This window comes from Notothenia rossii, assembly GCF_949606895.1.
Source record: "Notothenia rossii genome assembly, chromosome: 5".
Classification (NCBI taxonomy): Eukaryota; Metazoa; Chordata; class Actinopteri; order Perciformes; family Nototheniidae; genus Notothenia; species Notothenia rossii.
In genome coordinates, this window is record NC_136903.1 from 22,677,291 (window position 1) to 22,700,578 (window position 23,288).

Below are 23,288 nucleotides of genomic sequence, written 5' to 3' on the forward strand. Positions count from 1 at the left end.
CAATGTGTAATACGTTTTTTATAAAGAACTATATTTGTATTTATAAAGCACTGTAAACAATTAGCAATTGTCATGATTAATAATAATAATTTGTAAATGTGGTCACTGTTATATTGCTGTTCAAGCCATGAAACCTAGTTGTTGCTTTTAAGGTCACATGCTTTGCATAATTACAGGGCTGTTTTCTTACTGGCTTCTGAAGTCATAAAAGACAAAGGCTAACCCATGAACCAAAGACGAACAGGGTGGAGGGTTATAACAGTGTAGGCGATTAAAAGCATACAAGAGAAACTGATATGTTCAAACTGGATTCTTCATAATCATGCCATACAACGAGCGTTCAATTAAGCAAATGCTTCCTGAGGTAAGATTAATGATCAACAGATGATTATCTCTTAGTAAAACTTAACATTTTAATAGTAAATAAATAACCCATGTATATTTGTAATGGTGCTCCAATTGTATTCTTTTTATTTTGAAGACTTATCCACGGAAACATGTGGCCCGTGAAATCTACGAGGCATTGACTCACTTTAAAAGCCTTGTACCCTTGATGGATAGATACGGTAAGAAGATCAATTAAACCTAACAATCTGTTGTTGAATGTATTTAACATGAAACTCCAACAAGTGCTGTAAATTATAGTCATGGTTTCATTATTTACAGTTTACAATGATGGCACCACAAAGAACTTGATGAGTCTAACTGGAACCATCCCTGTCATGTTTGAAGGTAACAAGGACTTTGCATTTGTATAACTCTATGAAACAGCTACAGTATAAGCTGGAATTTAGTGGGGGAACTGATCAATTTGAATCACAAATAATGATGACATTTCTTAGAATCTACAAGATAAAAATATATTTTCCCCTTTTTTAATACAAGACCAAACCTACAACATCCCGGTATGCCTGTGGATTGAAGAAAGCTATCCACAAACTGCTCCCATCTGCTTTGTCAGACCCACACATGAGATGATGTTAATTGGTGGACAGTACATCTCCAACAGTGGTGAAGTCGTGCTGCCTTACCTGGAGGATTGGAAATGTGTGAGAATTTTAATTGTATCTTGTTTTCTTAGAAAATACTGAATGTAAAAATGGATGGATAATGGAGTTATTACATCCTTACATTTGTTTGACTTTTCCTTTTTCCCCTCAGGGTGAATGTGACCTACTGAGCCTACTCCAAGTGATGGTTGTCGTATTTGGAGACTTCCCTCCCGTGTGCATGCAGCCTCATCCAGAGCCCGAACAAGCCCCTTGTAAGTTATGCTTACACAGGCAGGAAGCTTCGTCTTCATGTTGGTTCAAAACAACACTACCTATGCCCTAGATACGAGTTTATCACAGATCCAAAGATCCATATCCAGGCCACACCTGTTCAATGTCACTCTAGGTTCATTGCTCTTAAATGTAGAGCTGAAAACTATTTCCTTCTCTCAACGTGTTTATGAATTTGTTGTGACTGATTCAGGCCTCTCTAAAATGAATAATGTATTCCATATAGGTTGGCTGCAATTCCACAGACAAGCAGAGGTGCTTTCAAAGACCGATGGAAGTATGTATCTGGATTTAACCGGTGAAGATGATCTACCTTTCCAAGAACGTGACACCAACTGTTAGTCTTTGTGGAATTTTAACCATATTTGTATTGTGTGTGTTGCCTGTGATGAGGTGTTCAATGTGTAAAGTGTCAGATGGTATCCATTTGTTAGTTTACGGTTAATAAATGCATACAATTCATACAAATGGATTATAACATGATGTATGTATTTGCCAATGATTTAGACTGTAAACTGATTAAAACATACTGACTGGGTTTAGTTGTGGATGTATGCACCATATCATTTGTTTTTCAAATTAACATACTATTGAGGGCCTATGTTTGAACACCAGATTTCTTAACAAGCAGCTCATAAACGGTACCATAACTGCACCCAGTTTGTTTGCTTTTATTCACGAATGTTTCCGGCTTTTGACCATTGAAGAGAAAATGTAACAATCCAAAGAACACACACATAGCCAGCCAGTGTATATTGAAATTATAATAACCCAAACTGTTGTGAGAAGTGATTGATTGATGCTGGTAGGCTACTGTAAATAAAGAGTCATATCAAACATGTCTGTGTGTATTATTGTGGGGCGACACATTTCATATTATTTTCCAGCATGGTTTGAATAATGACTAAGTACGCTTTTGCACTAATATAGCCTATAATGTGTGAAGGAAACTCACCTAAGTAGGACCACGCCTTGAGAACAACTCGTCTACTGTTTACGTGATTTGCGTACCGGAAACAGTCAGGTGGAATACCGGAAATTCCTTTTGTTTTCTATCGGATATTTGTTCTTCGGTCTCATTTTAGAACTCCTAATAAACTGTTTACTAAAGTTTCTCAAATTATTACATCTTGTCGCATTGACAACAGATACATTACTCGTGTTGGACTAGAAGGTTTTCTATAGACACCGAATCATTGTCTTAATTGTAGTCGGGCCCGAGGCTGGGCTAACTTTAGCCTAGCATTAGTCGTACTAGCTTAGCGTGCTAGCTGTTAGTCTAGCTTACTTAGAAGCCATCCGTTCTTTCAATTTACTTATTAACAATAGCGGTGAAAACAAAAAGTGAAAACCATGGCAGTTGTCAACGAAGGTGTTCTGAAGAAAATGCTAAAGGTACGTGTTGCATCACTTGCTGGTCAACAGAAACGTTAGCACGTTAGCAAATGTTACCGATACCAAACAGGACACTATCGTTGAGCATGTTCACATTTCCTGGACATATGTAATAGGATCTGTATTGCTTAATAAACAGATGATTTACAGTACTTTAAATAATAATGTGGATTATTTGAGATTCCTCGTACATATTATTGTGTTGACCTAGATCCTACAGCCACCTAACGTTAGCTACACTCACGTATATGTTTAATACAAACGTTTCAATAAACAACCATTCCTATATTTCAGGATGATATTATGTGTCTCTTAAATTTCGCTTGTACAGCATTGATCCAATTTGCTAGGCATACTTGTTTATCAACTGTTGCCAGAGCAATACTTAAACCACTGTTATAAGGATTAGTATTAAGTATTTATAATGTGTCTATCATGTACAAATATTTAATGTCAGCCATCGTTGACAATTCTAAGTAACGTTTCAGGCTTGTTAATGTACATCATTAAAGTTCAATTTACATATTAAATTAAGCATTGCGTGTAACTAACAATTGATGTGTTAGCTTTGAGGCTGCACATTGTCCTGGAATAATACAAATACATATGTATAATATGCCTTTAGCTTATTCAATATATAGTTTTTTCGAAAACAAATATCTAAACAACTCTGAGCTATTATGACCCCGTGGTCCAATGATAATCTCTGTAATATTTTCAACAACTCAAGAAATAAACAGTTTCAGGTAGAGGGCCATAAAACTGTTATTTGTCATGAATCAAAATACCAAGATCGTGTCCATGGAAGAGCACACTGCATTATTATCCTAGAATTAGGATATAGAAACTTCATATGTTATGACTTTTCTGAGTTCATACACCAGTAGATATTACAGTGTATTTTCTGACTTTATTGGTTATCATTTTATATCAGATATCCTTATAGTTCCTTCATTTGTCACTTTCTGAACACTCTGTTCTCTAATCTATTTTAGTTTTTTTTACTCCTTATGCTAAGCTCTAACAAAAGAAAAAATATTTTGGACACCAAAATAAATTACTACACACCACACAAAATTACTTTAGGATTAAAATACATAACTTATTAGTTGTGGCAACTACGTCTGAATGAGTTACCTACGTGTCAGCAATTCTGTCTAAAATGTAATGATGTATACTAACATACATTTCTTTTTCTCTTTCATTTTTTGTTGTTATTGTCCAGCAATACAAGTACAGGGACCTGACAGTTCGTGAGATAACCAATGTCATCAGCCAGTACAAGGACTTGAAGCCGTTGATGGACGCTTATGGTAAATCGAGTTATACAGGGCTCATGGTTTTGTGTGGTTATATATTGTATGCTCATATGATGGCAAATATATACATTGTTTTCGTTAATCGACATGTCATCTTCTTTTATTTAGTGTTTAATGATGGCTCCACACGAGACCTATTGAGCTTGACAGGAACTGTTCCAGTGACCTACAGAGGTAAGGAATGTTTACAGTGCTTTCTAAATACAAATGTAGTTCTTTATAAAAAAACGTATTACACATTGTTTATTTGTGGGCGTAGATAGGTGTCAGTTCTGTTTAGTTTGTCTGATACCCTCACCTACTTTCTCTCTGGTGTGCTCACTCTAACTTGCTATTTATCTTGAACTTTAAAAAAAAAACTTTCGTCAAGTAGCAGATGCTTCTGTGTGTCAGCTTACGAAAGCATCTGACTAGCATAACGTATACAATTTCATATTCAGATGCATTTACTCCAGACTAGACATCGTATAAGTGTGCCTCAAAATAACAACGTTTGTCAAGTTCTGAGAATGTTGAGACTTTAAAAACATACAATGAAATCAAATTATAATATAGTGTGTGTTTTTCTCCCCTGTAGGAAACACCTACAACATCCCAGTGTGTCTGTGGTTGCTGGACACATATCCCTACAACCCTCCCATATGTTTTGTCAAACCTACCAGTGCCATGATGATCAAAACTGGCAAGCACATCGACGCCAACGGCAAGATCTACCTGCCTTATCTACATGAGTGGAAACATGTAAGTGTCTCAATATTTTTAATCATAGACTATTTATTTAGGCAAGGACTGGTTATGAAATGTTTAGAATTTGAAAATAGAGATTGTACTGATGCTAAAGAGGTTTTTGAGGATTCACTGCATTATTTATATTTTTTAAATCTCTATAATGTGGCTCTAACTGTAAAAATCTGTACAGCAGTTGCTTTCCTGTTGATCATTTGAAATAGCATTCTGCATTTGTGGTCTTGCTCAATACAAACATGGCCTCTCTGTTTGTCTTACAGCCTCAGTCGGACCTGTATGGTCTGATTCAGGTGATGATCGTGGTTTTTGGAGACGAGCCTCCTGTGTTTTCTCGGCCCACAACACAAGCACCATATCAGGCGTTCCAAGCAGCTGGACCCCCTAACCGTAAGTGACTTACATTGTTGTCGTAAACAGGGTAATATAAGGCTGTTTCTCAATCTCGAGTACGCTTGCTTGGTAGCACATGTCTTCCGAGCGTCTCGCTTCAGAAGCGAGGCAAGAATACTTCCTGGCATTCGGAAAATGAAGAGTGGAACAGGCTAACAAGTGTGCTTCATATGAGAGGCCCCGCCTTACATTTTCCGCCACAGATTTGGGGAAAATTGGTCCGTGCGCAAAGCATTGTGGGGATTTTAAGACCGCGGAGTCTACACATGTGCAGCCTCGATATTTCTCCAAACAAAATATGCCGGATTTCCAAGTATGCTGGACATTGGAACAGTCCTTCGGCGGGACTCGAGGACGTAGTATGCTTGAAATAGTGGCTCTGGAACAGCTTTACTCGACATTGAGAAACACCCTAAATGTTTTTTTAATATAGTGTCAGGAAGGGCAGAGTGACCCACAGACTATTTTAACACAGCGATATGGCGCTGATAGAAGCATTTACACTGAACACCAATCAATCAGAACACTGTCTTTAATGAGTCATGGCCACCCTTTTTTTGTCAATGACTGTCTCAATAAGAAAAAGCGCCATTACAACATTTAAATTCATATGCATACATCCCTTTAAGAACATAATAACCTGCACAGAGGTAGGGTTAATAGCTTGAACTACTTTAAATGTAGCTAGTTGTACCAAACAAATTGCCAACAGTGAATATGTTCCAATAAACTGCTTACATAAGACTGTTTTCTAAAATATCCATTCTGATTCATCTTCAATCGTTTTTTTACTATGTTTTTTTCTATAAATGTGCTTTTGAACAGTTTTTACCAGTTTTTATTTTCATTTCACATTTTGTATAAAGGTTAACAGAATTACAAAATATGTTAAGGCCATACTAAAGTCCTCAAATAGATAGAAGGTACTTAAGAGTGAATCTTAAACTGTTCAAATGTTTTTTTTTTAAACCATTTGTTGTGATTACATACCCATAGTAGTTGCTTAGAGAAATCAATGATGTGTGTGTATAATTCATATGTCAGTGTTTCAAACTGTGTCAGGAATCCTCATAAGGTGTATATGATGGATATTTTACACCAGCATCATGGTTTTAAAGAGATGCATTTATTTTCTGAGGCACTAGATGGAGCTCAGGTACTACCTCTTCATTACAGCATTGGAAAGGGAATGTGCTGGGGAGGCTGTGGCGCAGTGGACTAGTGTGCTGGTGTTGGGATCAGGGGGGCACAGGTTCAAACGCCAATGCAGTCAGTATGTCGTTTTGTCCCTGGACAAGACACTTCAACCCAAATTGCTCCTGTGGGGATTGCCCACAGTATTGAGTATGTAATTCGCTTTGGATAAAAGCGTCTAACAAGTAACATGTAATGTAATGTAATGCTTTGCTGAGAGTGACAGAGAGACAGTATATTTGTCATGTATTGGCCTTGGATCTTATGTTCACACTATTTCTCCACCTCAGCTTCCTATATGCCTGGCATGCCTGCGGTCTCACCCTACAGCCCAAATCCTAACCCGGGGTAAGACGTTTGCAAAGCAGTTCTAAAGCTCTCTACTCCTGCTCTGTAGCAAATAAACATGTCCTGGTATGTTTGTTTTGGTGGTTTCTTCTCCAGCATATCACATGGAGAATATTTATAAACCACTGTTCAACTGATTCCATTACATACACTGAACAAAAATATAAACACAACACTTTTGTTTTTGCTCCCATTTTTCATGAGATGAACTCAAAGATCTAAAAAAATGTCTACATACACAAAATAATAATTTCTCTCAAATATTGTTCACAAATCTGAAAAAATCTGTGATAGTGAGCACTTCTCCTTTGCCGAGATAATCCATCCCACCTCACAGGTGTGGCATATCAAGATGCTGATTAGACAGCATGATTATTGCACAGGTGTGCCTTAGGCTGGCCTCAATAAAAGGCCACTCTGAAACGTGCATTTTTGCTTTATTGGGGAGGTCTGGGGGGGTCCGAAAACCAGTCAGTATTTGGTGTGAGGGTTAGGGTTAGGGTAATGTTGTGAATCGAGTGGCCCATGGTGGTGGTGGGGTTACGGTATGAGCAGGCGTATGTTATGGACGACGAACACAGGCCACTCGATTCACAACATTACCAACATTAGTGTATATTCTGCTAGATGTGGGAAAAGGAAAAACAGATAGAATGGGCTGCGTTCTGATCAGTTATTTATTTTTTGCAGAGGCTACCCAGGATACCAATACCCAGGAGGCAACTCCTACCCATCCACTGCTGGCCCTGCACACTACCCCAACCAGACCCCAGTTTCCACAGCGGGTACGTATCACATTATCCGGGGTGCTTTATTTCTCTTTCCCAAGTGTACATTTTAAAGTTTAAAATTAGATTTTGCACAAACTGCAAAAGCAAAGCAAGATACAAAAGAAGATGTCATTTTTGTGTTATTGCTCTTGTATAGCAATACAATATTTGTATACTAATTCACCCCCACCCCCTCAAAAAAATACAAAAATAGTGTCCTCGTTTTCATGTTAGTTAACTCGTTAATAAGACCTTTGACCTTTTGACTTAAACTCTCTTGCCCTCTGTGTGACTCCGGTGGCATCCCGATCTGCCAGTGAAAAGGTCGTTAGTGTAACGAGAGTGGGGGGTATTGAAGGCCAAAGGGTAGAACAGATCTGAAGGGAAGGGCAACGTCCAACCCCCAGCTATCACAGTATCAACCTCACACAGTTCTAAATTTAGGATGGGAACAGTAACTCCACACAAAGGCAGACCTGTGATCTGCTGCCCAAACAGCAGCAGGCAGGAGGAGCTTTATCTCTCCTATATTTAGCAAAAATAGAAGAAATGGGTTTATCCCTTAGACCTGTCACATCTCCAGGCTGCATCAACTCTGACATTTGTAGTGCTGATTCCACACTGCACATCAGGTGGTCTTTACTTTTAGACATCCAGCAGTGTTTTTCCACATATTGTAACTGGTAGTGTTCAGTGCGCTTTGATAACACTTTACATTTGCATCTATGAACTCGATGAATTCAACTCAAATTTCTGCGATATAGTTAAACAATTCCACATTAAACCATTTCCGTTAGCTCGTTTGAAATGGAAAATGAAATGGCCCAATTCAATTGGCCAATAAAATGGTTTCAGTTAAATCGGTTAATCAAATGGCTTGTTTCAGTACACCAATAAAATGTCTCAATCGGCTCATCAGAAGGCTTGTTTTTGTATCTGTTATTTTCTGTTTTGTCTGTTCACTGTCTGGCCTCCCTTCTTAACGTCATCCTCTAAAGGCCCGAGCAGAGATGGCACCATTGGCGAGGACACCATTCGTGCATCTCTGATTTCAGCTGTTAGTGACAAGCTTCGCTGGAGAATGAAGGAGGAGATGGACAGAGCTCAGGCGGAGCTGGACGCCCTGAAGAGAACCGAGGAGGATCTGAAGAAAGGACATCAGAAACTTGAGGACATGGTCTCGAGGCTGGACCAGGAAGTGGTGAGAAATCCTACATTTGTTTCAAAGTTGTATCTTTTTTTTTTTGTTCTTCTATGACAATATGAAATGGTTTAAATCACGATATTTCTGCTAGTCCGATGTTGACAGGAATATCGAGCTGCTGAAGAGAAAGGACGAGGAGCTGAGTGAGGCCTTGGAGAAGATGGAGAACCAGTCGGAGAACAACGACATTGACGACGTCATCGTGCCCACCGCTCCGCTGTACAAACAGATCCTGAACCTGTATGCTGAGGAGAACGCGATTGAAGACACTATCTTCTACCTAGGAGAGGCCCTCCGCAGGGGCGTCATAGACCTGGAGGTTTTTCTTAAGGTGACCACATCAACAACATAACTACCACTAATGTATAACATGATGTTCATAAAGTAAACAGACACAGAACTGACTCTAGGGTCAAACGCATTTGGCCAACACACAATCATAATGTGCACCTAAAAGTGACAACATAGACTGTGGGTGTTTATAATGAATACAATGGAAGCCTATCTGTGTATCAGACAGATTTCAAGAGACAAAGACATTCACACACTTGAGTCCTGAGTGATTTTAGCCTTAATGCCTCATGTTCTCTTTTGTTACAGCATGTACGCCTTCTGTCCAGGAAGCAGTTCCAGCTTCGTGCGCTCATGCAGAAAGCCCGCAAGACTGCCGGCCTTAGTGACCTCTACTGACCCACTCTGACAGCCAGGAAACATTCATATCCTTATGCTCCCTTACTCTCTCCTCTTCCTCCTCTCTTTTTATTCCCATTATTCCCTTTTATGTCTTCTTGAAGCTGTCCTCTTTTTTTTATCTCTATACAATCTGTTCTTATGAGACAGACTTCTGAACGGCAAACATTTAAAATGCGACATTTATGTAGAACTGGGCCGTCCCGTGTGGTCACAGTTCTCGTTGGAAATCATTTGTGTTTTTGATCTGACCAAATAATGATTTGAGATCTTAATGCATTACCCTTCATGACCCATTTGCACCAACAATAAGTAAAAGCACTGGGACAACATTGTGACCCAGGTGCTCCGGTTGACACAGAAACACACATGACATACTGAGAGTGACGTGAGAGCCTAGTTTCCTCTGTAGTGTATCTGTGGTGGCGTACTGTTGGTTACTGTGACAACCTGTACATGATGCACTGCAGGAAGCTGGTTCTGTTCGCCCTCCCTTTGCCAGACAGTCATTTGGCTAGTAAGCACAAATTGTTAGGGGCGTGTAGAGAGAGGCTTTGTCAAAAGAACCTATGTGTCCACTCTCCTCACAATGAAAAGGATAGGCCTGGGGTATAAATACCCGGGCCAACCTTTCAGGAAGGACATGGGGCTCAGCCTCAGGATTTAATGCTGTTCAAGTCATGTTCGGTAACCATGGAGTCAAGAGATCAATTTTCATACAGTACATACTGTCTTTTAATTGGTTCAATTTTGAGCTACTCTGCCACACTATTATTTGCATTTCCTGTTCACCTGTCAGCTGCTCAGGTCTACCCTCCAGTCTGACTGAATTAACCAGTCAATCTTGTACAGTAGTTGTTTCACTCTGGGTGACAGACTTGGCATGCTTTATTGTAATGTATTACAAAGGAAATTCTGTTTTTCTTTTCTTTACTTTTCTATCGTCTTTGTGCTGTCCTCTTATTCTCCTGCTGAGAGGTTCAAGTTTTCAGTAAACATGGGAAAAAACATTGTGAATAAAGCTGGAGCATTGGAGGGTACAAACAAATCAAAACAATATATTGTACTAATCAAAATGTTAACTTATGTAAAGTTTGCAAACAGGTATCATTTAAATTAGCCTTTTACTAAATGCACTTTGAATTGTATGATAGATTATCTGCTGTTATTGTTTTTCTTGTTTCCAATTCAACCATAGACCACCTGTTCTTTTATATCTGTAGATTTATGCAAATCAGTACAAATAAATGGAATCTGATGTAGATCTCATATTCTTTGATGGGTTATTAATAACAGAAATGTAAGTGTTTTCTCCATTGCACACCTATTGGCAATGCCAAACTACAGAAAGTAATTTAATATTTGTGAAGTAGCTGTAATTTAGAATCCAGTGTTTTGTTATCAACGATCAAAGACGAAGTAAATATTTTAAAATGGCTGGTGTCTGTTTTCATACAGGAGTTTGATCTCTCATAAAAACCTCTGTCAACAATCCCAAGCTGCCTTTTGCTCACTTGCATGACAACCAGTTAAAAAAAGACAGAACATGTTTCACTATCCAGGCAGATTTATTCAATGTTACAGCAAAAAATAATCAATATCTAGCTGCCATGACAGGTACAATTCCTCAGTGAAGGTTGTAACATTACATATATAGATCCTAACCATATTAATTATAAATAACAGTCCTTTTTCTCTTGATGACTTTACCAGAGTGAAGTCAAATAAATACAAAACCCTTTATGGTATTTACGGTGCGCAAACAAACACCTTCCAGGGTCAATAGTTTGTTATGATTTATAACCTGACTCTAGGCCATGATTGTAGCTGACTCTTTCCCATTTGGTTCTCTGTTATCTCTTAAGAGTTAAATTAAGTCACTTTGTTGGCAGCCATTCTAATTCTCCTTTCTAACCAGCATCTTAAACCTTGACTTTTAAAATATGTTTCTGTCAGTGCACTTGTGGTTAGATAGGTTAACAAAGGCTTCAATGCCAACCAGTAAACATAGCATTGATTACTCAAGGTACTTTGGTATCACAGGGTTCTATCCCAGTGATATGTGCAGCAGCATTATGACTAAGTAGGAAGCTCTCCTCATAGTGAATGGAATGTCTCCATTAGACTCCAAAATAAAGAGATGACCAAGTGGAAAAAAACAACTGGCAACAATTACTGAACACACAGAACAAAAACAAACTCCAGACAAGGAGTGCAGAGAGAAGCAGTAACAGGGCACAGAAACATTACAGAACATAAAGTGTTAACGCTTACAATGTAGAGGCCACACTTTTGTTGTGTAGACAGGACAACAACAGATGTTTTAATATCTCAAGTTAGAATCTAGCCCACACACACACACACTTCTTGGCCATTCAGCGGTTTCATTCGCCTGTTGCAGTAAGGGGTACAGGAGGAGGGCGTCAGAGTGGCTTCAGAGGAAGGCTCTTCACAGGGTGAGCTCCTTCTGTACGCCCCACAGGGTCTCGGCGCTCTTCTGCACCTGCTTCTCCTCTTCGGCCTTCAGGGTCATGTGAATCACATCTGTCAGGCCGCTGTTGCCCAGGACACAAGGGACGCTCAGGAACACCTCATCCTTCACTCCATGCATGCCCTGTCAGAGGAAGGGGTTAAAAAGGTATTTTCATGATATTCAAAGAATGTTCAGTATGTGGATGCAATCCAATGAATTGTATGATATAGGATTTGGCCAATCTTTTTACCTGGACCAGTGTTGACACAGGGTGGACTTTGTGCATGTTCTTAATGATGCTCTCCACCAGGTCAGCTACAGACATGCCAATGGCCCAGGAGGTGTAGCCCTTCAGCTTAATAACCTCATAGGCCCTGCAGAGAAAAAATAAACAAAAAGTCAGAACAGCATATTTCCTGGACAAAAGACACAAATCTGTGTGCTTTGGTACTTGGGACTGTTCATACATTGTCATTGGAAATTAGCTCAGAAACATAAGGCCTAAACTCAAAAAGAGAACACTTTTCATACAGAGTTTTATTGCAATATAAACAATTTACATATCCAGGCTCATTTGGTTGGCCAGAATGAGAGAGAAAATAATTTGTACTTTTACAGACAGCAGTGCAACATAAACATCCCTTTTCTCCCTTAGTCTTAGTCTCTCTTTTATTTCCTGAAAATCAACCCTTGTGTTATACTATTTTACCTCCTTAAGAACTCAGCTACTTGAATATAAATAAGGTGGATTGACAGTGACATAATGGTAAAGTATCAAAGTGTACGGGGTAAACTTTAACACAACACAGAAGTTGTATACATAGAAATGCTATTATGTTGGTATGGTTAGTTAAAAAGGTAGGGTAGGTAATAATGGAGAATCCAGCTCGAGTGCGCTAGAATTTGAAAGTACACAACCGAAAAAAATGTGCCCCTTCCTTCAGACTTCCTGACAGAGCCCCTCCTCCAACACACACGAACGTGCACATGACCAATGAGGGCACGGGATAAGTTTGTGCACAGATGGAAGGCTGACAGGCAGGTAGGCCATCCAGTTATTTTAACCGGGCCGGCTAAAATGATTGTCTTGCTTTTTACAGTACTACGGCTTCCACAGATGAATTTTTTGTATGTATTTAAGCATTTAATATATTCATTGCCATCAGGATGTTAAGGGCATTCCATGGAATAAAACAAAGTGTTTCTGAAGTGAATTACCTACCCTACCTTTAAAGTCTTCAATTAGGGCGAACCGGTCTTTTATCAGGATTCAATATTGTCTGGCGTTTCATTAATGCAAAGTCATGAGGACAACTGCACGGTATTATGTTACGGGGTCTAGCATAGCTTTTGTGTTTGCACTGGCTGCCAGACACCAGTAAGCCAACAACACAGAAGTGTTCTGTGTACCCGCCTCTGCTTGCCTTTGGGCCCACATCACTGATTACATTCCTTTCCAGGGCTAGTGAGCTCCACTGGATCTTGATCAAATGGTGTATACAAGTATGTTTTTGATGTTTTTGTAAATAGGCAACTGTCACTGTAAGCCAATACATCCTATAAGTGTGTTTTAATAAAACATAATATGTATGGCTTCAACCTCAGATGGACGGATGACCTGTATGCACATGGCCGATTGATTTGCTGATAAGATTCATCAGTGTGGGAGAAAGAAAAATGTGGTTTGCAGGGAAGTTCTTTCATTCATTGGTGGATTACTGGAAACTATTGTTTACTCACCCATCAACCACCTCTTTGTGAATAGCCTTCCAGTTCTCACCGTCACCCTCAGTCCCCATCTGTGGGTTCAGACCCTGCAGAGACACTCCAGCAACATTCACACCGCTCCAGACAGGCACTGTGAGAAAAACACACACGCGATCAATTAAATAGAGAATACATGTAATTGTGGCAAAAATGATGCAGCTGTATTGAACGATTTGCAGCACACCAACAAACAGGAACACTGGAAGTCTTGCAGACATTTTATTTTTAGTCAGAGCTTCATACCACTGGAGTCTCCATGTTCTCCGACGATCCAGGCGTGGCAGCTGGAAGGGTGGAGGTGGAGCTTCTCTCCAATGAGGTGGCGGAAACGGGCAGAGTCCAGGTTGGTGCCAGACCCAATGACGCGGTGACGGGGGAAACCACTCAGCTTCCAGGCCACATAGGTCAGGATGTCCACTGAAAGGGTAAAGGGGACAACTCTTCCAAATTAGAAAGGAGCTACTCTCTTCCAGTACCCCCGAACACTATTTCAAGCCACAACTGCTCTTCTCACATTTCCCCTCCTCATTCAAACCCCCGCCTGTCTAACCTGGGTTAGAAACCACCATCAGGATGCAGTTGGGGCTGTACTTGACAATGTTTGGGATGATGAACTTGAAGATGTTGACGTTGCGCTGCACAAGGTTCAGACGGCTCTCGCCCTCCTGCTGACGGGCTCCAGCTGTCACCACCACCACTTTGGAGTTGGCTGTCACACTGTAGTCTGAAAATCAACAAAACAAGAGGGTTTCTAATGGAGCTGCAGAGTTATAGTTTCAGTGAGAGTCAAGTTTACATACCAGATTATAAATAAATTATTCAAGAGTTAAAAGGGAAGATATTTGTGCGTTCTCACCTTTGTCTCCCACAATCTTTGCCTTGAGGAAGAGGGATCCGTGCTGCAGGTCCATGACCTCACCCTTCAGCTTGTCTTCCATCACATCAACCATGGCCAGCTCATCACACAAGTCCTGTTTGTATACATATATAAAATTAGTCATTCTGGCTAGGTCTGCAACTTACACATACTTTTATTCTTCAGTTAATCAGTCCCAGGGAGTGATTCGGAATATAAAAAAAAGACAGAAAATAGTGAAGAAATGTCCATCGCAGTTTCGCAAAGTCCAAGATAATGTCTTGTATTCTCAGTCAGAACCAAAATATATTCAGTTTAATATGATATAAAAGCAGAGGAAAGCATGAACTCCATATTTGAGGGTCTGAAAATATTACTTAAATGATTAAGTAATCATCCAAAAACTGTTTTGGCCGATTAACTCATCTGGTAATTCTGAAAGCCATACACTATTTAAGAGTAGCTTTTATTTCATCAATAAAGCTACAATGAGGCATATTCACAGTAGTTGGTATAACATGATATGCAGTCACGAAACACACCATTCATCTCTGCCTTGACTGTTGAACAGCATTGTTAGTTGTAAGACCTGTGACCTAGTTTCCCTGTGACCTAGTTTCCCTGTGGTCTAGTTTCCCTGCAACTCTTTTGTTTATGATTTGTAAAGGATCCAGCTTCCTTGCGGGAACAGGAATAAATAATGGAAATGTAATGTTTCCTGAGAATGTCTTTATAATTGGAAGCTTGCAGTTTTTTTTAAATGTTAACCAAGCATTACACACGCAGTCAGATTCCAGTAGATAGCACACCTTTAAAGTTAGTTTGACTTTAGGTTTCTCAGTTTAATTCCTTCATCTAATCTGAAATTATAGAACTTTCTAATGTTTATCTAAGTTTGTTCTTTTCCAAGGGTTTACCTTAAGTCTATTTTGTTTGATGTACTTTTCACTGTACCATCATGTTTGAAAGCTGTCATCCCATCTACTTTCCCTTGATGCTGATTTCACCAGCTATTTTACTCACACACACACACACATCCCATCTTTGTGTCTCACCTTGAGCAGTATGCTCATGGCAGAGGCCATGCCCACCATGCCGACCCCCACCACCGTCACCTTGTTCCTGCTGCCAACAGGCTCCTCTTTCATCACATGGCTGATCAGCTTCTCCTTGGTGGACATCTGTGTGAAAGTAGAGAGGTGTTGGGAAAACCAGATAAATAAAAGGGGAAGGAGGGGGGGCGAGTGTGGAAACAGAGAGGCAGTAAAGGAGTGCTACATTACGTATGTGACAGTTTCAATGGGTTGTTCCCCGGCGTACGTGACTGCTCTCATCAAACCATTCGTCAAAAGAGGAATTCCCTCTTCATCTCAGAAAAATGATTGAAAGGGTGTCCTCCCCCTGACAACCACAACTTCCGGTTCCTTACTCCTTAAGTCAATAACTCTTATCTCATGTTTACTTCCTTAAATGGCAGTAATTCTTGCTTCACAGGGCCACACTGGGTCTCTATGGCGACCACTGCCTGGAAAAGTACTGCAACCGGTTTCCATCCAGCAAAGACCATCCCCCACTCACTATTATTTGTGTTTCCTGGTCAAGCCAGCATGGCTGAGTGCTCGCGCTTACAGGCTGTTACATCAGCAGCATGACTAGCCTGGATCTTCAGTGATGTGGAGACGAGCACGTAGACAGGATTAATGCCCTGTAATACCTTCCTTCAAAGAGTGTTTAAGACTTCTCCATGGGGAATTTGCACACAATAGTAGGATACGGTAAGTAGGAAAGACATACCCAATATCCCTTTATCCTATTATCTCTCGCTTAAGAAAGCGAGATTTGTGTTAATCTTCGGATTATATACATTTTTGGAGATTTAAAAAAAAGTAGCTGTTATACATAAGTGGATCACAAAAACGTCTCTATGCAAACTTGCATTATCATGTTTTCTTGTACATTATGACATTTACTTAATTTGATCAGAAACAGGTCAGTGGGGGTGTACTTAGCTCTAATGGGGTGTCAGGTATCACGGTTGAGGGCCAGTAGCTGGCCTTTACTTGCACCATTGGCAGGAGACTGTGGGTATATTTGTCTCTGCACTTTTGAATTGTAGACTATATGATCAGACAAAACATCAGTATATCCAAAATATGATTTGCTTAAAATGTGGGAGTAACTTTACTAGCTTGATTTAGTTTCCACTGTGAAGTCACATAATTTAGTTAGAACATCTACTGAAGATGCCAACAGGATGGAACTTAGAAAATGAATCAATTAAATACTTATTTTAAACTTGAAAATACAGCGAGGTATTGACCTGATACACAATATAGCAGAGTAAAAAACAAAAATCCAAGACATAAAAATAAGAAATTAAGATGAAAAAGCAAAATTATGAAGGTAGTAAAACCTAAAGAATATATAAAAAGTAAAGCAAATGACACAACAAATAAGAACTACAAATGGAAGTGAAATGGGATATCATTTAAGATTGAAAAGAGGGAGGCTTCAAACTGTAAATATGTTGAATAATATACCATAATTACATGAACGCAAATCTGGCAAATCACTGATAGTATATCTGCAGCACCAACAGTGCTCCTACCAATATCTGCTTTCCCATGGGCCAGCAGATGGATGCCATAAATGATCTATGTCAGCTTCATTTATGGCCCACTGCTGTGTGGATGCTCGTCTCCATGGGCAGCAGAGGACATGGTGTCTTCTTGTGTAACACTGCGTATAATTGAATCAACATACATATATTGATGTAACAACAGAAACAGATCCAAACCACTTTCACTTAAGGGTTCTTATATTAACCTATACTATTGGGGTAAGCTATTTGGGGTATTTCCAATATAATATTTCATAACAGGTGTTCCTACAATTTAAAGCATCGTTCTTAAAACCCATTCATTTACTGGTATCAGAGTCACGGCAACAAGTAAATTACGCAGACGGGCCTACATCCTGTTGCTTCGGCCACTCTGTTTCACAAACATAAAAACATAAATACACGCATTTTACACTTGCAGCCTTGGGTAACCTGTCAAAAACTGAAGATGGGTGCCACTGATCTTTCTAAAATGCGCATCTAGTCCCTCTTTAAATAACTCTCAATGTGCCGGTGAATGGCTCGTATCACTCACTGAGATGGCTGTGGTGTAGGCTGCCGTGGGATATGTAATGTATCTTACCTTGAGTCGTTCAGTTAGAGAGGTGGAAACACGAACTGGAATGTGTATGCTCCTCCAGAGTTCAGCTTTTCCGCAGAAGTAGTGGTGCAGAAAGGGAGTGTCCGGGTATTTAAAGACAGCCTCCTCCGTAGACGTAACGTAATGTCTGATTACGTGACATTCTTCATCCGGTGCACGTGCTGAATGTCACGTAATCAGAATCCTTTATTAGTCCCACCTTTTTATTATATATCCATGGTCCCACGGAGGGGGAAATGAGCCACAGACAGCTTTATGTAAAATGTTACATGATTTAAAAAGTGCTAAGTTATGATATAATACAAAATAAAAAGTTACATTATTTTCAGAATACACATCCTGTAACAGTTCTTAGCATTTAGCAGCCAGGTATATAGCACAGTTCTACAGAAAAGGTGGAATCTGGGTGATACAAATCTGCTGAAATATATTCCTTCTAAAAAACATCTAAAACCTGTTAAATAGCAATAACTAACTCTTAACTTGATGAATCCACAAAAAGTAGAGGTAGAGCTTAAATATTTTTTTATTATTGTTACTGTTACATCCCCACTAAGGTCTAGGGGACCTGGAGACAATAACATACAACCAATAAAAATGAGGGAGTCAGTGTAACAGTTGACAAAAGGTTTATTTTGTATAAACCCAGGATCGAACAGACATATACTTGAAACACTCGGTTGGTGAGGAGGAGGAGTCAAAGGATTGTGCCAAACAAAAGAAACAAGCATAACAAAAACAGGCCTATCTCTACATCTATCCTTTGAAACCAAAACTCAAACAAAAAAACCCTCACTAACTAAACTACAAAGAATTTGACAAAACAATATACAGGGGTGGCAACAATCCGCTAACCTAGTGTGTCTGAACATTAGTTAGCTACGTGGTGAGAAATGTACAGGGTACCCCAGACTTACCTAACTCCTCCACCTCTCAACACACACACACTTTCACAAAGGTCAGACAATTCAAAGTTCATGAGTTGCTAAACACTGCAGGCTCCTTCATCAGCAACAGGCCCAGAGTGAGAGAGAGAGAGAAGACTTCCTGGGTGCCTACTTTATGGTCGGCCCTGGCTGCTGATAGGCCAGCTGAGGGTGAGGAGATCCAATCAGCCATCAGATTCAGGTGCACAGGCAGATTCCGATCAGCTGCTTATTAGCTGTGCAGAAGACAGGGAGAAGAGAGAAACACAGGAGGGAAAGAAAACCCCAACGTGTACAGCCTGCCTGGCACGTAACAGTTACACATTATACAAAGCTTATTTATATAGGAACGTCACTGGTGTAACGTGTTACCAGGGAGAAGAGTAACACAGTGACGGTAACACCAGGTTGCAAAATTCCGGGAATTTTCAAAGATGGAGACTTTCCATGGGAATTAACGGGAATTTATGGGAATAAACTGAGAATTTTCTAAATTGAAGGTTGGCTCTTCATAGAGAACTTAAATATAGTTGGGGAAAGTATATTTGAGCATACTTTTGACTAAAACAAACAGATGCCATTCAAGTACACTTGAATATCCATGCCATAGCACACTGCTTACTGCATGGCTATTAAGACCACACAAAGGTTCGCAACAGGCTCACAAATGTGAGAGTGGAAAAACTGGTTGGCATTCGGGCAAACCTAAGGGTCTTTGAGCCTGACACAGAACCATCCTCAACAAGGCTGGACAGTGACACTGAAGAGGAAGACTCAGAGTTGGATGTTGATGAGGCCCAGGAAGAGCCCATTGACTGAAAGGGTTTAGCAAAAATGCAGAGGATTGCTTGAAGGAAGATGTGCATGTTTAAATGGGACTTTTTGGAGGGAGAAGGGCCCTTTTCATTTAACATTTTGAATGGGACTTTGTGGGGATTTTTGGATGGGGGGTGCATTTTTTTGTTAATTTTTTTATGAGTGGGGTTGGGGGGGATGAGTAATATTTAACTCACAATTCCTGTTTTCGTTGTTCAATGAAACAAATAATTGTTCAATAAAATAATTCAAACTTGTTCTGTTTTACTTAACATTTAAAAAAAAAATCTGTTGAAATGAATATCGAATATTTCCAAAATTCCTCAGCTTAACTTCCCATGGAAACTTTCCGGAAACTTTCTCCAAATTGTCACTGGTGTTCAGGGTTGCAAAGGGGCGGAACATTTCCGGAAATGTTCCGCCCCTTTGCATCCCTAAACACCAGTGACAATTTGGAGAAAACACTACAATTTTGACAAAATGGCTGCCATGTGTCAGACCCATAGACTGTATATATAAAAAGGTCAGACCACGGCCGTTTCTCAATGTCGAGTACACATGCTGCAGAGCCACTATTTCAAGTATACTACGTCATCGAGTGGTGAAGGACTGTTTAAATGCATGTTAAATGCCCAACATTCTGTGCCACTCTATGACGTAGTATACTTGAAATAGTGGCTTTAGTCAATACCAAAATCGTTTAACTCTTCAATACAATACAGTCTCCGGTTCAAATTTTCACCCCTAGGGCTATGAAATGAGTAACACTAATGACAGATTTGAAAGACGCACGTACAATTTGAAGATAAAAGGACACCTTTAACAAACAAAGTAAGAAGTATCTGACCTTCCTTATGTCTTTGTCCACTGCACTGCCTCATATGATCTCTTGTTACAGGAAGCACTTCAGAGACAGTACATTATTTCAAAACTAAAAGCGTTTTGTACAACAGTAACACCAATGACGTCATTTTGGGTGACTGACATTTATTTGATATTATTAATAATAAGCGTTTTCTTTACCATTTCAGTGTTATATTTAATGTATGTAGTAATGTTGTGTAAATATAAATTAGAATTATTTATTGAAAACAATTTTTTTAAATGAACTATTATAGGCTCCACTTCCATTTATGATCAAAGTGACAAGGCAGTTCCTTGAACTTGGCATTTTAAATAAATTGCAATTTATGTATAAAACCATTTAATTTCTTTTTTTGTTATTTAGTAGGCTACCATTGCAAAGACAACCTCTATTTATTCAACATAATGAATGTGAGTATTAGGTCAACTTCATGTATTTTGGTGTCTGCAAAAGTAAGTGACAGTACTTCCACCTTTTCTGTAGAATGACGCAGTTATATATTGCACATAAGGGGCAGGATGCAGTATGAATCAGATAGCATGCTATGAATCTCTGTTCTTTTTGAAATGTTTACATTCTGCATGGTTTAAAAAACGTGTATGGACATTATTTGATACGTACAATTGAAAGTGTATCACCATCTCTGACACACACACACGTGACATTAAGTTGTAACTTAATATGAAATTACATAATAGATAACTACGACTTCCTTGGGAGACTGTTTGTCATTCAGCAAAGAGGGAGACCAAGAATGGTGGAGAAGATAATCGAGGAACAAGATGTTCTCAGAGCGCTGCTTGCCTATCATGCCCATAACTATGCCATCTAAAACTACAAGCGACAGAATAATATTTACGATTTGATTATCGCTGCTATAGGACTCAGTTTCCGGTTTAGTTCTGCACGTACAGCCAGAATAACCGGACATGAGTTAGACTCATGTTATAGCATAGCCAACATGATGCAATTTAAACGTGTGTGATGTAACAACCCAGTCTCATGGCATTTCGTGTTCACCAACACGATTTTTAATCTATTGATTCGTGTTCACCAACACGATTTCCCCCTTTTTTTCGTGTTGCACAGCACGATTTTAAAAGCAATGTATTTCTATTGGTAGTCTCACGGCATTACGTGTTATAGGAAGACCGGAAGCTGTGTGGTTCATAAAAGCATGTTCTTACTCAATATCAAGCCACAATTATTGCTTTTATTTTTAAATCGTATAATTTCGGACTTTTGTTGCCGTCTGTGAGGAAAATAAATGGGGCTGAGAGCTTCAGGATACTGAAATCTGTATATTTGTAAAACTTTTTTTCCTTCTAAGTTGTTATTCTTTTCAAAATAACACACTGTTATTTACTCACCAATAACACACAATTGTCCTTGTTTTTATTTATTTGTTTAATTCCATAATCTCTGATTTTTTTGGCGTCCGTCAGGAACTGAATTTCAAAATAAAAATAACCGGAAACAGACGCATTTCGAGCGATTATCCAAGATCCTCAGCTATGGTTTAAACTCGCCGATTGGATGTTTTAGCCGCAATGCATGCTGGGATTTGGTGTTTATATGATTTGAAATCTGGAAAACATTTTAAAATAATAAAATAATACTTAATTCCGTGTGTTCTTGCTTTTCTCTTTGAAAGTCATCACATAACGGCATTGTAATACACGGTTCGGCTGCATTAAATATTACAGATCTGCCGTAGTTCTTTATTTATAGAGCCCTGATGAGAAGACCTTTGGAAAAACTGGAAGAAATGCCGCCGAAACTGAAGACTTGACGTGGATCATATATATATCAACAATTAAACAACGTCTTCAATTTGTCTTCACACAATTCGTCTCCTTGCAGTATCAACACTAATTCGGCTGACTTTTACATTTGATCCAATTGGTAGATAGGTTATATTTACACCATAACGGTGCACAGCTGATATAAAAAGGACTTGTAGTTTTTAAAGATATTACTGATTTTCTTTGAATATAAGAATGTAAATACTGAGTCTGAAATAGTATAGCAATATGCTGTAAAATTATGTGAAAGCATGAATAAAACTACACATCTTCAGATGTTGTACATACATAAGTGTCCTACACTAATAATAAAAAGTTATTATGGCTGTGTGCACCTTGTGTGCACCGCCTAGTGGTTAAAGCATGTTATTGAATTATTGTTTTTATGTGTTATATTAAGGGCCGGGACTCGATTAAAAAAATTAATCTAATTAATTAGAGGTTTTGTAATTAATTAATCGAAATTAATCGCATATAAATATTTGACCTGAGAACAGTGAGAAGATGTCAATAAAGTGTGCCGTCACACAGAGGTAATTTGAATTGCTTACCGAGGTCCAATGATCCCCAGTGAGGGCAACACATTCGGCTTTCTCCAATAAATTCTCTTTATCTTCCTTTTCATTGTCATAAAGCTGCTGGATTCTTTTTGTCACTGTCTTTCTGCATGGCAGCTCATATGTTGTGTCAGACGATGCAATCTGTAGTACCTTTTGCAGCCCTTTCTCTTCTACCACTCCAAGTGGTCTACAGTCGAGTGCAATCCAGTGAGCTGGTTATTTTTTCAGACGTGGACTTAGTTATCCTGGCCCTGAAACCAGTCATCTGGTTGAGTGTGGGTCATACTTGTCAACCCTCCCGATTTAGCGGGAGACTCCCGATTTCACTGCCCTCTCCCGGTTTCCTCCCGGGGTCATATTTCTTCCGCATTTCTCCCGATTTCTGACAAAATCAGATTTACACACGACTGTTTCCACTCGGACTTTAATACAGCTACACCATTGTTTGGTTTCCATGGTAACACGTCTCTTTAGTAGCGCGCGCAACTTAAAGTCTGAGAGGGTGAGGCAGATATTCACAGAAAACAGAACAAGAATCGACAACTACTCTACTCTCTGCTCACTCCTTTCCTGTAAAATGCAGGTCCAGTCCACACATATGCTCCATCAAGGACGGTGCTACAGGCCGCAAGGCAGTGCACTTACAACTACAATAAGCA

The 23,288-nt window shown here is 39.3% G+C and overlaps 3 protein-coding genes across 4 annotated transcripts; 2 read left to right on the forward strand and 1 right to left on the reverse strand.

The window, feature by feature from the left end:
• The first annotated feature begins 205 nt into the window (after positions 1 to 205).
• On the forward strand, positions 206 to 2,120 carry LOC307041964 (tumor susceptibility gene 101 protein). Its single transcript, XM_079685586.1, has 6 exons — positions 206 to 364; positions 482 to 566; positions 667 to 732; positions 886 to 1,049; positions 1,162 to 1,264; positions 1,510 to 2,120. Exons 1-6 carry the CDS (start codon positions 323 to 325, stop codon positions 1,623 to 1,625), a joined length of 576 nt encoding a protein of 191 aa, XP_079541712.1. The 5' UTR covers positions 206 to 322; the 3' UTR covers positions 1,626 to 2,120.
• A 173-nt stretch (positions 2,121 to 2,293) lies between these two features.
• On the forward strand, positions 2,294 to 10,609 carry tsg101a (tumor susceptibility 101a). The gene is made up of 10 exons (XM_079682833.1): positions 2,294 to 2,678; positions 3,904 to 3,991; positions 4,106 to 4,171; positions 4,575 to 4,738; positions 5,005 to 5,131; positions 6,619 to 6,676; positions 7,367 to 7,461; positions 8,445 to 8,647; positions 8,742 to 8,981; positions 9,251 to 10,609. Exons 1-10 carry the CDS (start codon positions 2,637 to 2,639, stop codon positions 9,338 to 9,340), a joined length of 1,173 nt encoding a protein of 390 aa, XP_079538959.1. The 5' UTR covers positions 2,294 to 2,636; the 3' UTR covers positions 9,341 to 10,609.
• Positions 10,610 to 10,889: 280 nt separating this feature from the next.
• Positions 10,890 to 17,791, reverse strand: ldha (lactate dehydrogenase A4). Of its 2 annotated transcripts, none has more exons than XM_079682835.1 (8): positions 17,640 to 17,791; positions 15,492 to 15,617; positions 14,437 to 14,551; positions 14,131 to 14,304; positions 13,824 to 13,997; positions 13,554 to 13,671; positions 12,064 to 12,187; positions 10,890 to 11,954 (listed from the first exon to the last, which is right to left on the reverse strand). In XM_079682835.1, the coding sequence occupies exons 2-8, from the start codon at positions 15,615 to 15,617 to the stop codon at positions 11,790 to 11,792; spliced, it is 996 nt and encodes a 331-aa protein (XP_079538961.1). In that variant the 5' UTR covers positions 17,640 to 17,791; the 3' UTR covers positions 10,890 to 11,789. The 2 variants fall into 2 exon arrangements, with proteins under 2 accessions (XP_079538961.1, XP_079538962.1); XM_079682836.1 differs by lacking the exon at positions 17,640 to 17,791 and adding an exon at positions 17,592 to 17,612.
• Positions 17,792 to 23,288: the final 5,497 nt, after the last annotated feature.

Bases quoted from the DNA above. Each gene is read 5' to 3' on its own strand.
- ldha (XM_079682835.1), bottom strand. From the start codon at position 15,617: ATGTCCACCAAGGAGAAGCTGATCAGCCATGTGATGAAAGAGGAGCCT. The intron at 13,672-13,823 runs GTATGAAGCTCT...TTTTTCTCACAG, and splicing joins AGAACATGGAGACTCCAGTG to TGCCTGTCTGGAGCGGTGTG. The intron at 12,188-13,553 runs GTGAGTAAACAA...TTTTCTCTGCAG, and splicing joins CACAAAGAGGTGGTTGATGG to GGCCTATGAGGTTATTAAGC.
- LOC307041964 (XM_079685586.1), top strand. From the start codon at position 323: ATGCCATACAACGAGCGTTCAATTAAGCAAATGCTTCCTGAG. The intron at 733-885 runs GTAACAAGGACT...TTTTAATACAAG, and splicing joins CATCCCTGTCATGTTTGAAG to ACCAAACCTACAACATCCCG. The intron at 1,050-1,161 runs GTGAGAATTTTA...TTTTCCCCTCAG, and splicing joins ACCTGGAGGATTGGAAATGT to GGTGAATGTGACCTACTGAG.
- tsg101a (XM_079682833.1), top strand. From the start codon at position 2,637: ATGGCAGTTGTCAACGAAGGTGTTCTGAAGAAAATGCTAAAG. The intron at 2,679-3,903 runs GTACGTGTTGCA...GTTATTGTCCAG, and splicing joins TTCTGAAGAAAATGCTAAAG to CAATACAAGTACAGGGACCT. The intron at 7,462-8,444 runs GTACGTATCACA...CATCCTCTAAAG, and splicing joins GACCCCAGTTTCCACAGCGG to GCCCGAGCAGAGATGGCACC.